The sequence below is a fragment of the Carassius carassius genome, chromosome 15, assembly GCF_963082965.1.
Source record: "Carassius carassius chromosome 15, fCarCar2.1, whole genome shotgun sequence".
NCBI classification, from domain to species: domain Eukaryota; kingdom Metazoa; phylum Chordata; class Actinopteri; order Cypriniformes; family Cyprinidae; genus Carassius; species Carassius carassius.
Window position 1 is genome coordinate 33072892 of NC_081769.1, and position 15332 is coordinate 33088223.

General features: G+C 35.9%; 2 protein-coding genes across 3 annotated transcripts in view; both read left to right on the forward strand.

Annotated features, from left to right (window-relative positions):
- LOC132158926 (mannosyl-oligosaccharide 1,2-alpha-mannosidase IC-like) overlaps positions 1–15332 on the forward strand; it is a 163982-nt gene that overhangs the window by 86261 nt on the left and 62389 nt on the right. The window lies entirely within an intron of this gene.
- On the forward strand, positions 10689–12094 carry LOC132158927 (zinc finger BED domain-containing protein 4-like). The gene is made up of 2 exons (XM_059568555.1): positions 10689–11264; positions 11388–12094. Exons 1-2 carry the CDS (start codon positions 10839–10841, stop codon positions 11826–11828), a joined length of 867 nt encoding a protein of 288 aa, XP_059424538.1. The 5' UTR covers positions 10689–10838; the 3' UTR covers positions 11829–12094.

Here is a 15332-nt window from a genome sequence, read left to right on the forward strand (position 1 = left end):
TGGTCTGGAGGCGCCGACGCAGAAGAGCATTGTGGGATTTTTAATGAAGCCAAACTCGATTTATCATGTGTCCATGGAAACATTCGCTTTCCTTCACTTGCTTTTCACCAAAACTGAGACAAACTAACAATCAAAGCTGACCTTTGAGTGACCTCCAGCATCTCGTCCTCTTCTGGCAACCGGATGAGAAGAGCTGCGGGAATGAACTCCAGGAACTAAACCGAGCTGGCTCTCACAGTTAAAGACACAGCCAAGACGAGATGTTTCAGCTCACTAAACAGAGAAACAACTACATATTTAGACAAAGCTCTACACACTCAGATTTCAGTTGCATATAAATACAGTTTTTAATGTGATGCATATTTGTCAGTCATTTTTAACTGAAATGGATCAAATATATGTAATAGTACTAATAAACTTAATAAAGTATTTTATAGATTGATCATCAATAAATCTGATTTGTTTAAATATTTTAACTAATTCAATACTGCTTGTTTTAAAGACAATAGAGCCATATTTTAACCAAGTTTTTCAAATATATGCAAATGCACTTTGAAAATATGATTATCTAAGTAAAATCTAAAAAAACATAGCATAGTTTGTTATTTGTAAACACTAAAGTATTTAAATACACTATGCTATGGTTTTTTGGATTGCAGAAATCTTACTGGTTTTGTTTATGTATGGCTAATAAAGATGAATCACAGCTTATTAGTTTGTTAAAACTGTGTAATCCAAATTGTTTGGAAATTTCACATGCATTTCAAATGCATACATGTTAAATGTAGGTATAAAAACTTTTAAGTGCATGAAAAGTCCTGATGTTGATCTAACCTTGCATTATTATTTTTTTCTTCCATGAAACACAGTTCACAGTTTAGAGGTTATTTTTGTCAGCTTCTATTATCCAAGGAAAGTGGATGGTGATTTATGCTTTCAAGCTCCAGAAAAGCCAAAAGAAGTCCACAAAAGCATAATGATAGCCATGCATGTGACATTACGACGTGCAATTTTAAGTTGTTATTCACTGATAATCTTTCCATTTGAAGCCCCTCTTAAATGTGTTTGCATTTAGTTAAAATGCCATTAATTCATGCATGTGATATGAAAATGGCCATAAATGAGATTTGAGAACTGCAGCAGAGGGAAAGACTCTAAGTGGGACGTTAAAAACATGTAAAAATGGTCTTTTACGTGTAAAGCGGTCTCTTTCTAAGTGTGCTTTTCTTGCCCCTACAAATAAAGATAAATGAATAGTCCTCATTGACACAGTGTTATTTTCTTCCATGAAACACTTAGAGAGCTGAGAGGTTATTTTAGGCAGCTTCCTTTTTCCAAAGAAAGGAGATGGTGATTAATGCTGTCAAGCCCCAAAAAGGCACAAAAATATGACATGCAGTTTTAAGTTTACGTTTTCTCATCTGCTGGCTTTTTAAAATGTATTTTAAAAAAAATAGTACATGCATACTGTACATAAAATGTTTTCCTTTTTTGTTTTGTTTTTTGCTTCTAAGAAAAGAATAAAATAACAAAAAAACAACAACACAACTGACATGATAATTTCAGATTTACGTTATTTTTTTAGATTGATTTCAGCTAAAGACGATGAAATGTGTATTGTCATGTTATTGTGTTATTAAAAAGTCCGCTTAATTAAGAGTTTCAGAGATTTCCGTCTTTCTCCTGTTGACACTTTTTACTTTTACAGTGCATGTTCTGATACTTATCCTGAAGTGAATGTGTCACAAATGCAATTTCATGTTGCCAAATACACTGAACACATTGTATACCGATAAAAGTCTACATGAGACTATATTAATTGTTTTTTAGAGTCTTGTTTCTATTTAGAAAATATATGTTTTGCATCTTGTGTTGGGAGCTCATTGCATTGCATCTGCTCTAGTTTCCCCATCACGTTGCATGTAGAAAAACACAAGTGCATAAGGTTAGTTGTCTTGACTAGCATTAACTAGTCGCATTCTGTCACGGATAACCCACAATAACAGATTAAAACTGGATGCAGCTCCTTATGTTCACAGCTGTAAGATGTAGGTCAATAACATTCTGTATGCCATGCATTAAAACGCACAGCAGACATCAAATGCATCCAGCATGTCGTTAAACATGCTGGTTTGACAGGAACACCAGTTTACCGGTCACAGGAACAGCCCGCTCCAATCTCACGTCTGTTTCCTGTAACTGTAGATGTTCTGTAGGCGCTCTTTTCCAAGCATGTGCTTGCCATTCTCATCACACTTGTGTCCTTTAATCACATCTCATTTCCTGAACCCTCCACTGGTTCTCTTCTCGTGCCTGGAGACTCGGTTTATAAGTTTATATCTTGCAATTCTTAATTTATATCTCACAATCCTAAAATCAAATTTATAAGGGAACAAATTCAGAATTGTGAGATAAACTCAACAGTGCATAAAAAAAGTCTGAATTACTGAATTATAAATGGTGAGAAATTTAAGTTTTAGTAATCATGTAAGGAAATATTTAGTCCTTTTTTATTAGTTCTTGTTTTTAAAAAGTATTTCTATTTTAGAGTTCAGTTACTGAAAATAATTTTAAGTTAATATTTTTCATATATTTTTTATATATATAATGTTATTTCAGCTTTATAATTACCAAAAATACTTTAATATTTTTTATTTAAGTTTAGAATTAAAATGGTGCATCACAAACAAAAATCAGTGTTTAGATGACATTGATATGGCATTTCTGATTGACATCATCCTCCAGGAAGTGACATCAGGCTGGTTATGATTAACTTTGTAATGTTTTTATAATATAATTTGTTTATTTCACTCTAAACCATCTTATCTAAGTCATTTAAGAGCAAGAATCTTGCTCACAGTGATGGCCTGCCAAGTCCTGTTTGATAATAATAATAATAACAAATAAAACAGTATTAAAATGATAAAAGATCAATATAAAATAAAAATAAAATTATTTAAAAGAATCTACAAGTTATTTTTCTAATATATGCAATTACTAATGTTCACTCTATTTCTATCCTTTTAAGTTGCATCCTGGTAATTTGATTGCCATTGTGTACAAAATTGAAGCATTTTTTGCAGTTACTCAGTTCAAAATGTGTTGCATAACAGGAATAACACCACAGATCTCAGAGTGTGAATGAAGCATATCAAGAGGACTGTGGTCTAGTGACCTTTACTCGTGTGTATCTGTGAAGTGTATAGACCACTTGAGAATTTTGATCATTTTTTTGATGATTTTTTGATTGAGTAGGTTTTGCATTCTTTGTAGCAGACTGTGCAGCATTACTTTTTTTTCAGCTTGGGGCCAAAGACCAACATCAATAGGCCAATGGGCATCGAGTGGAATTCAAGTTATTGATTAGTTTGACCCATGGTTTGACCCGGTGCATTATTGACAATAGACATAGGACTTTTCAGGAAGGCTATGTCAATAGATCTATAAAACATTTTTAATGAGTTTCCTTCCCTGTCACGAAGGACTTTAGCTTTAAACCATCAAGGCTCAAAGGGACTGGTTAAAGAAAGTCAATGAAGCTGAGACGAAAAGTTTTCCGATGACAGATGCACACATGGGACGTAGCTCATTTGGTGAGGACTGATTTGGAAGAGTTAATACTGTACATCAGCACATCATTGCTTGTGTATCTCAGACTCCCATATCCCTGAAAAACGTCTGCTAAAACTTCTTTGTCAGCAAAGAACTGTGCTTTATTGAAGACGTTTTATAGCTAGTGCTGCGTAAACTGCCCCGTCATTTCCCACAAAACCTTGTGTTCTGCTGAGGGGGGTGGAAAGAGCTGGAAAATATCTGAATGCTGTGGGAGGATTGATCTCTGCAGGACAACATGGAGTCAGAATCACTTCCTTTACTGAATTTGAATTGAGGAATCAAACAGGATGCAGAATTGCAGTTCAAATTTGAATGTAAAAAGTTGAATCAAAATTAATTTCAAAGAAGAACAAGGTGTGGATGGATGGATGATGATAAATAGATGATGTATGGATAGGTAGATGATTTATAGATGGGTGGATGGATAGATAGACGGGTGGGTGGGTGTTTGATATATAGATGGATGGGAGGATGGATGGATCGATGGATAGATGGGTGGATAAATGGATATTGGATGGATAGATGGGTAGATAGATTGATGATGGATGGATGGATGGATGGATGGATAAATGAATGCATGGGTGGATGAATAGATGATAGATCATGGATTGATGGATTGATTGGTGGGTGGTTGGATGGATGGGTGGGTGGATAAACAGATGATGGATGGGTGGGTGGGTGGATGAAAAAATAGGGAGGTATGGATGGAGGATAGATAGATAGATAGATAGATAGATAGATAGATAGATAGATAGATAGATAGATAGATAGATAGATAGATAGATAGAAGGATGGCTGAGTGTTTGATATATAGATGGGTTTGTGGGAGGATGGATAAATGATGGAAGGATCAGTTGGTGGGTGGTTGGTTGGATGAATGGATGTTGGATAGGTAAGTGGATAAATAAATGATGTATGGATGGGTGGATGAATACATAGAGGGAGGGATGGATGGATGGGTGGAGGATATATAGGTGGGTGGATGGATCAATTGGTGGGTGGGTGGTTGGTTGGTTGGATGGATGTATGGATGGATGGATGGACGGTTGAATAGGTAGGTGGATAAATAAATTATGGATGGGTGGGTGAATGGATGGAAGAATGGATGGATGGATAGACCGACAGATGGGTGGGTGTTTGATATATACTGTAGATGGGTGGGTGGATGGGTGGATGTATGGATGGATGGGTGGATGAATAAATAGAGGGAGGGATGGATGGATGGATAGAGGATATATAGATAGGTGGATGGATAGATAGATAGAAGGATGGGTGGATGTTTGATATATAGGTGGGTGGATGGACGATGGCTGGATCATTTGGTGGTTGGTTGGATGGATGGATGGATGGATAGGTAGGTGGATAAATTATGGATGGGTGGGTGGGTGAATGGATGGTGGGATGGATGGATGGATAGACAAGCAGATGGGTGGGTGTTTGATATAAACTGTAGATGGGTGGGTGGATAGATGTGTATAGATATATGTTGGATGGATAGATAGAGAGATGATGAATAAATGAGTGGATGAATGGATGGATAGATGATAGATGGATGGATAAGTGGATCAAAAGTTGGGTAGATAGATGATAGATGGATGGATTTGCCATTTATGTACGTACATTTTCCATCCTACATATATACAAAGAGCTTTATAATAGGCATTGGCTGTTTTCAGCTCAGGTTCACCATCTGTTCAGTGTATGTGTTTCAGCCATCTGCCATACTGTACATATACATACTTATTTAGCATTTACATTTACATTTATTCATTTAGTGCATGTACTTTTATACATTTGGCAGGTGCTTTTATCCAATTATAGCAAGGAACCCACACATGCTGTAGTTTGCAGAAGTACTTGATAGAACGCAATTGAATTTGACTGTTTCTTCCTGGAGTTGACTGACATCTGTTAGCAGGTAGTCGAGGTTGTGTGCTGGGGTTCGGAGCTCATGATCTGTATCGGAGTAGACAGGTGGATCCCGGCAGCAGCTGTGATTGTGTGTGCTGGATCAAAGATGAATATATGATCGAGAGCATGAGTATGTTGATGAATGTTTAAATTTTTGCCTCAGTGGACTAGCTGTAGGGCCATCCAGGTCGTATTGACCTATTTCAGAAACTTCCCTGCCTAAAATGTTTGATATGGTTCATTTTTTTCTGAAGAAAGACAAACATACATAGTGATGAAAACCTGCCACGGATGAATATTTACTGAGTAAAGCACTGTTTTGTAGAGGGGGGGACATAATGACAATATTAACCTGAGATTTGGAGCCAAATTGCAGGTGGGAAAAATTACTCGATCTTCAATTACTAGAAAGGTGTCAGTCTTATTTTTGCACAGAGATAGTAGTAGTTTCTAATAGTAAAATCTGTTAACTTTAGCAATCTTTGTTGCATTAAGTAACCATTTAAAAATAGACAAAAATGTTTTTTCCTAAAGTTTGCATGCATGTAACTCAAAACATACTGAAGATATTTTAATGTCCTTTCAGATTCTGGTTCTTAACAAATTGTTCTTTTGTAATCTTAATTTTTAAGGGTCAGTATGGTTTAATCCCAGAGATATGGGGATCTCAGTGTGGCCCCATGTCCAACCTGTTGTATTCTACTCATTTTGAGATCTATGAGTTTAGAAAGGTGGCAGAATCAGTTATTTTTACATCGAGATTGCTAGGTTTATTAGTAAGATCCGTTGACTTTAGCCATTTGTTGTTGCATGTTACCCAGATGTGATTTTGTGTTTATCAAAAATCACACTATTGAGATCTGACGCTTTTGGTATCTTGGTAATTGCAGCAGTGAGATCAAATGGAGAGCAAACTTAGACTGAAGTTTTCTGTTTTCTCAAATGTTTTTCCTGAGATTTTATTTCCTCCGATTTTTGTTTGGTATCCATCAGAACGTTTAGTCTGTTGCACTTGTATCCATCTGCTTGCATTGAATCAAAGAAAATGCTGTATTTACTTTTAGTATGCGAATAAAAACAGCGGGATTAAATAAGGAAGCAGTTCGTCAGGGAATCCCTTGGGAATTACAAGCAAGATAATGAAAAACTGGCCACGAATGCACGACAGAGCACCAGGATTAAAGGAGATTGGAGAATTTGTTACAGTGATGGCTTAGATGGAAAGAAATCAGAAGTCAACAGGAAAATGAGGGACTGTGGGATATTTCAGTCCGCTGACGATGAGCTCATGATGGCCTTATCTACTGCGCTCACTAATCGCTGTTGACCAGTTTTACCCAGAAGCCCCTTGATGACCATGAGAGATGTTTTTAGTTCAATCGCTTTACCTCTGTTTATGTTTATGGTTCCGGTTACACAGGAGCTACTTAAACTGATTAATTTCCCTGTGTTACAATATAAAAAAAGTGTTTCTGTAAGAGCATATGGAAAAGTATCATAAATATATCTAAAATTTTGAATAAATACATATTTATATGTAATGCAATATTAATAATTATCTAAATAATCTATTTAATTACATCTAATATAGATACATATATATAAAAATATAATTATAAGATATTCACATATAACAGTGTTTCAGAAATACACTGGTCAGACTCAAACACATTATGAACTTAATAGGTTTGAATGGAAACAAAATGATGTTTGCAGTGTTATTAATTCATTTTAAAAATCGATTTTATCCATGATTGATCAATCTATGTTGATATTGATGTAATGCGATGTGAAAAATCATACTAATATGATTTTGAATGTAAAAATGTGTTTAATATTAAGTGGGTTTAATGTATTACCCGATATATTAACAGGATTATTTGCCAAAAACACTCCCATTTCATTTCGAAACTTGATGACACTTATTCAGTCTTTTTGAAACAAGGGTGAAAGAAGAAGAAAAGGTGGACTTTTAATTAAAAGGTAAATGAAAAATACAGGTATTAGCCAGACGGCTTGATATTATGGAGTAACGAATGAATATAATGATGTTTTTAGGCTGTAAATATGTTCCTGCAACCGCTTTCACAGTTTTACTGATCTCTCATAGCAAGGTGTGAAATTAAAGGTGAATCTTCAAGCTAGTTTTACATCGAGAGCTAATTAACTGAAGTTTCCACCAATCAAGAGGTCTATTGTGCACATTTCCATTTTAACACACGTCTGCATTTCATATTTGGTTGATTAGCAGTTTGCAGTCTTTTTGAGCTTGATGCATTTATTTGACTAATTTCTGTCACCTGCTCATTTTATCTGAAAAGAGAAAACGAGGACCTTAAAAGAGTGAATGACTGAATCCTCTGTGAGGAATGATGGGAAAACTGCAGCTCCATCAGATCCTTGATGTAATTTATCACTATATTATCACCCAGCTCTTTATATAAAGCTGGATATTTATCCACAATATATAAAATCTTATCTGCTTGATTACTTGTATTGCTACACAAACTATATTATGCAACTGTAAGGCATGACGGTATTGAGATATTACAAACATTAACATTGTGATTTTTGCAAAACTACTAAATTGGCTCAGAAACAAATAAATCTGTCATTAAATGAAACTAGTCAAAATTATTCGGCTTAATCTCATAAAAACATGTCCAGGTCTCATTTAACCCTCAAAATCAAACAAAACATCAAATATTTAAGAACAAAATGCTTTCCATATTTGGATCAACGAATGCTACATTTGTGAGCGTTACAATCGCAGAATCAGGTGTTTTATTAACGGTGAATAGAATTATTTATTTCAGTAAATGTAATTGTTTAGATATCATAATATTTAGGCTATGTCTAAATCTAGAACTATGTAGGCAAATGTTTTTATTAAAATAAAAGCAAATTATTAAAAAGGACAAAAACAACAAAATTGCTAGAACATCAGCTAAAATTACAAGCAAAATATTAACAGACACTGTAGTAGTAAGTCAGTGGTACTAAAATTACATTGCAATGTGCTTGTGACAGAATAACAGCCCTTCTGTTTATGTCTATTTAATTTATCTAGAAATGAGTCATTTTCACACAAAATGAAAAATGACCATTTATTTACTCAAATGCATCTTGTTTTCAGAAGGAATTCTCCACACTTGAGCCTCCGGGGCCTGCAGCGCACTGCATTAAACATCATTTTCTTCCTCATCCGACCCTCGAATGCAGTTTATCATAAGCTCACAAACACTGCTGACGCAGCAGAGCGACGCTAGATCAAGAGCGCTCCCCGATCTTCAGCTCTGTGTTGATGGCACATGTGACTGTAATCCGTTTAGTAGTAGATGTAAGGAACGACTCGGAGATCTTTTGTGTATTTGATGTGCTTCTGATAATGAATGGCTTTTGTTTAGACTCGGTTGTTACAAAAGTGGTTGAGTTGAATGATGTCATGAAACCCGTCTGCATAAGCCTTTGTTAACAACATCTTAATAACTCTGACCAACTAACAGTTAGCCAACGGGTAACTTTATTTAGTTATTTGTTAGTCTGTTTGTTTGTAAATGACTGAAGTAATTATTACTTAAGTTACTTTAATGGGGGGTAAAAATAGATGTTTACTTTATAAGACTACTCTTTCACCCCAAAAATCATTGAGGGCAGGTTAAATATAATATGAGTTGTGTATTGTGTACTGTACCATTCAAGACACAGAATACTTGTATTGTATTTATACGTTATAGTATTTATTAATATATTTATTAATTTAATATTTATTCATATCTTGTTTATTAATATTAACTTTTAATTTTACACTTAAATTCTTATTTGTATTCAACTTAAATGTAAAGTTTTTGGTTTTAATTTTTTAATTTTTCCATCTTAGTTTTTCAACTATTTTGCTCTTTTTTTTTTGCCAAGGCAACATTTCTAAGTTAAAATGTTTTTGTTGTATATATATATAACTTATTTTTTCTATGAATAGTTTAGATGTGGTAGTTCAGAATAGTTTTGATTAACAGTAACAACTAGGGCTGTACTAGAATAATCGAATATTCGAATATTCGTTCGGTGGGGTGGCATTCGATTTTCAGTTTTGAGATTCGAATATTCTTTTTTTTTTTTTTCAACACGTGACTTCCGTCGCGGACTCATTCTCACTCATGCTTGAACCGCCCGTTGGCGAACGTAGTGATTTATTTCATCTCATACTGAATAGGTACAAAATGCCCAAGACCTCAGCTGTTTGGGAGCACTTTAAATTAAGTGAGGATGACAAGACAAAGGCAGTGTGTCAAATATGCGATTTGAAACTGGCCTACCACAACAGCACCACAAGTTTGAAAAATCACCTGAGTTCTGTAAGTAGCACGCGGCAAAAAAAAAACAAACAAAAAAAAAAACTGCTTTTATGCGCTTAATTTGCTATGATAAATAGGCTAATTGCAAATACGACACTATTTAAAAACATACAGCAGCACAGGCTAATAATAATTTGTTTATAGGTACATCCACAGGTATCGCAGCCATCAACATGCTCAACAAAACCCAAAACTTCACAGCAGATCCTGCAATTCCGAAAACCGTTAACAGAGAAAAGAAAGAGAGAGATAACAGATGCCATAGTGGAGTTTGTCGCTATGGATATGAGGCCCGTTAATGTAGTTGAAGGCGAAGGCTTCAGAAAATTAATGAAGATAATGGAGCCAGACTACACTGTCCCAAACCGTTCCAGTATTTCAAACACCCTGTCTCTTAAATACAGCGATCTGCGAGGCCAAATTTATGCTCTCGTTGAAAAAGCTACGGCCTTAAGTTTCACAACGGACATCTGGACTTCCGTGAGTATGGAGGCGTATATGGCTGTCACCTGTCACTTTATAACTCAGGAGTGGGAACTCTCTGCCTTCGTTTTGGAAACCAAAGCATTTGAGTCAAGCCATACAGGAGTCAACATTGCACAACAGCTTGGAGACGCGGCAGATGCATTCGCAATTCCAAATTACAAGCGAATAGCCGTTGTTCACGACAATGCCAGCAATATGAAGCTGTGCACCGAGACGCTGAATAAAGAACCGGAGAAATGGGGAACCGTTCAAGGGGTCTGCTGCTCAGGACACACGCTGCAACTATGCATAAATGAAGCTCTGAAACTGGACCGAATCCGTCGCACAGTTTCAGCTGCCAGGAATCTCGTAGGGCACTTCAAAAAAAGTGCCAAGGCTACAGCTGCTTTGAAAGAGAAACAAACGCAGCAGAACGTTGTACAACACAAACTCATTCAAGATGTTGCTACTCGTTGGAACTCTACGTATGAAATGCTTAACCGACTGGTGGAGCAGCGATGGCCAGTGACAGCTGTTTTGTCAGATCCCAGCATCACTAAGAAAGGAAATCGCACCCTTGACTTGACAGGAGACCAGTGGAAACTGGCACAAGAGACATCAGAATTACTTGGGCCCCTGCTCACACTCACAGAACTACTATCACAGGAGGCAAACTTGTCGTTGTCGGCAACAGTGCCAATGCTCTTTAACCTGAAGAAACGCCACCTGTCACCAGAAGAGGATGACAGCCCTGCCATCAGAGAAATGAAGAATACCCTTGTCAAGGAGATCGACAGCAGATGGGAACTGTTAAATTTGGAACCCACCAGCATCTATCTCCTTTCTTCAGCACTAGACGTGAGATTTAAGCACCTTAAATTCCTTGAGGATGAGAAGAAGGACCTGGTATACATTGAGGTTAGACTTATATTTTTATTACTACTATATAATAGTAAATAATTAAAATGTATTGTGATTATGCCACTAAGATTATTGTGTGCGCTACGCATAGATTAGACTAAGAAAATGCTATTTGTTTAGGTTGTCAGACTAGCTGAACATCTGCATCAGCAACAGATCGTTCGCAAGGGAGAAGAGCTGTCAGCAAGCCACGGAGAAGAGGAGACGGATGCGCCACCACCACCCGCCAAAAAAAAACAGCAGGAGATTTCAATGCTGATGCAGGCTGATGACGAAGAGGAAGAAGAACGCGGAGACAGCGCAAAGACAGAGATGGAGCAGTATTTGAGAGATGCTACTAAATTACAGTCGGGCCCACTGGCATGGTGGAAGCAAAACAGTGACCGCTACCCTAAACTGGCATTTGCAGCCAAACACCTTCTTTGCGTTCCGGCCACTTCAACTCCATCAGAGCGCATTTTCTCAAAAGCTGGCTACATCGTCAACAAGACCCGAAGTTCCCTTTTACCAGAAAATGTGGACAAACTCATCTTCCTCGCACACAACATGAAACGAGTATAGGTAGTTTCACAATAGTTTCCAACCACTGGGTTGCGATTTATATAAGTGTTTGAAAGAGCCTAAATATTTTTGTCATTGAAATGTGAGCTGTCTAGCTAGGCTAACATTACCTTGTTCTATTTAACCTATTACAGTTTATTCTATATAAGGGAGTGAATAAAATTTATTACAATTACTTTAAATTTAAATAGCCAACCCGTTACGGTGTCAGTAATTATTACATTTACGAATAATAAATGAATGTAGTTCAACGAACTGCAGGCTAATAATAATAAATTAAAAAAAACACCGCAACATGCTTTCAATAAAAGCATCGCGCATTTTAAAGATTTAAATTAACAAAAAGTCAGAATAAGACAAAATAAATCCCTTATATAGAATAAAACTAATTGTAATAGATATTACATTTTGTGTCATTTTAAAAACAATTCATTTATTCTTATTCAACTGTTTATAAGCATGCTACCGTGTTCTTTATTTATTACAGTTCGTTGAAATCACTGTGTGTTACTAATTTAATTTCTGTTTTGGGATTCATTTGTTTTAAAGAAATGTTCGTTATTAATACCTTATTAAAGTTCTTGCTCTCAACAGACTTTGTGTTTTGTATCACTTGTGCACTGTCCGTTTTCGGAGCATAAACCTGCCCGTGTAATGCGTACCGGAAACTGTTCTATTTAAAAGATTATTAAATGTTTATTAATATTTAAAGAATGTGTGCCACCTGATCATATTGCACCAAATGCAACACTGCACTCCACTGGGTCTGCCGCAACACATTTACGATGCCGAAGAGTGAAACGTGAAGTCGTGAAAGATGATACAAATGCAAACCGACACTATTATTATATATTTAGCCCCACCCACCGAAGCTTCGAATATTCGATATTGATTGCCACCTAAGCTTCGAAGCTCAAAAAATGGCATTCGAAACAGCCCTAGTAACAACACTAGATTAGATGAGATACACTGGATGACAGACAGAAAGCAAGAATTGAAGCCACAACACAAAGAGCACATGTAAACGCTCAACTCTTGATGTGCTTCGACAGAAGGGTTAGGATTGACTTTGTGTTGGCCCAGACCTGTCTGAAGTCCCGCGCTGAGACAGAGATGTGGAGATGCGTTGAGATACTGTAGATACCTCAGATTAAACCCGACCGGCTCTAGAGAGACAGATGCGTGTCTCCGGCCCATTGCAGAGTCTCCAGAGTCGCACTCGGCTCTCTGCCACTAATGAGAGGATGGTGATCACTGCACGAGATCACAGCACTGCGTCTCCGCTGCTGACCTCATCAGCCGACCCGGATCGGGATTAGACCAGGGTCAGAGGTCAAGACAGACCGCGATGAGAGAAGGAAAATGTGGAACAACGAACAGCTCCGGGGACGTCCGACGTGATAAGAACTGATAAAGAAGATTGATGTAGTGCAGAGAGAATGAAGAGCAGATCATGTGTTCGGGGTTTGGCTGTGTTTGGAAGTCCGTACCTCTATATACATGTCTGCAAAACTCTATCACTGCAGATTCCAGTTGAAATGAAACACTAGAGACAGTAAAACTCTGATAACTTTTATTGCTTTTCACATAAAGTATGATTTACAGGTACAGAGTTTCGATTTATAAAGCTTAATTATCACACGATTACTTGCAGAATATTGTGTTATGACTAAGACAATTTTAGCATCCTGTATGACGTTTTCGTCACACATGCAGCTTCATATGCATGAGTTGTGGATTCTGTCATATATGTGGATTCCTAATAGCTACAATATGTACCTCAAGCTGCATAATAAAAACACATCAAAATATGACTGTACCAAGTGATAAAAGCATGCCAGGGTCTCATATTGAACCTGTGAAACATGCAGAAAGATACATAACTGTGTTGCAGAAAACATATTTTCATGAGCCTTGCTTAAAACATGATCCATCTTCTGATTTATTGAATTTACACCTGAAGTTAGTGGCACATCGTCCCTTATTACTCACCAAATAAAACTTTAAAGCTGTAGTTTTACCACACAGACATGGATGGATACATAATATTACACTAAGCAACATAAATTGTTACACATTTTATAATAAATGTACAAGTACAAATGTTACTGAAAATTATTAGAATAAATATATATAAGAGAAGGTTTGGGGTCAGTAATAGTATGTAATACTATCAGTGTATATTTTTATTAATCAAGGATGCATTCAGTTTATCAAAAGTGACAGTATAGACATTTATGATGATACAAATGAGTCAAATGAATGTTCTTTTCCAGAAACATATGTTTCAACATTGATAATAATCAGAAATGTTTCTCGAGCAGCATATCAGAATGATTTCTGAAGATCGTGTGACACTGAAGACTGGAGGAATGATGCTGAAAATACTGCAGGTTTAAATTGTAATAATATTTCACAATTTTTACTGTATTTGTTTTTGATCAAATAAATGCATATTTGTATATATTTATGCATATATTTTATTTTCATTTTTACATTATTATACATTGTTTCTGTGTGTTTCTATGTCTAAATTTAATTTAAAAAATGTTTTAATGTAATTTTTTTCCACATTGTTGTAACTTATTTTTAATGCTTCTACACTATTATTTATTAAATTATAATGTTTTTGTGCCTTTGCACTTTTAATCTTTTAAATTAATCTGTTAATTTATAAACAGATTTATATAAAAAAAGATTTTGCATATAATTCTGCTTGTTTACAATGAATGCAATGAAAATGTACATTAAATTTGTTTAAATGCATTTTGTAATTTTGTAATTTTTTACATTATTTTTAGTTACATTTAACTTTTTTTATAATAAATAAAACGGCTATAACATAGATTTTTCACAATTCTGCTGGTTTACATTAAAAATTAACATTCTTCCACAATTTATTCCACATTTCACATTCCACATTTTCATTGCCTTTTCTCTTTTTTATTATTAATCTGTTAATTTATAGAACAGATTTATAAAATAGTATTTTGCACATAATTCTGCTTGTTTACACTGAATATTTGACACTTAATAAACATTTACACATATGGTCCAGAATGAACACTTGACAACTGCACGTAAAATTGGCTTTGGATTGAGACACCAGTTGTTGTGTGACTTTATAAAGAAGCAAGCGGTTCTATGATTTTATGGCTGTTTTCACACCGTGGGTCTCACAAACCCATACTGATGCTCTGTGCACTAGAAGATCGTGATACGATCAGGCTGTGAGGTCTCTCTTCTTATCGCACCATGTTTCCTTCGTTATCTGTGCCGGCAGAGATGTTTTTCATATGCATCCAAACTGATGTAACATCTGTATTTACCTGCAGGAGCCCAAAGCATTTCAGAGTATTTTCATCTTTTATTTGCAGTTATTCCCACACTTTTAAACCTGGTTTTGTACACACGCTGAAGTTTTTGTTCCGCATGACTTGATATCAGCGTGTAATATATGCAGCATTGCTCAACGTTGCATCACATTATCACACTGGCACACGA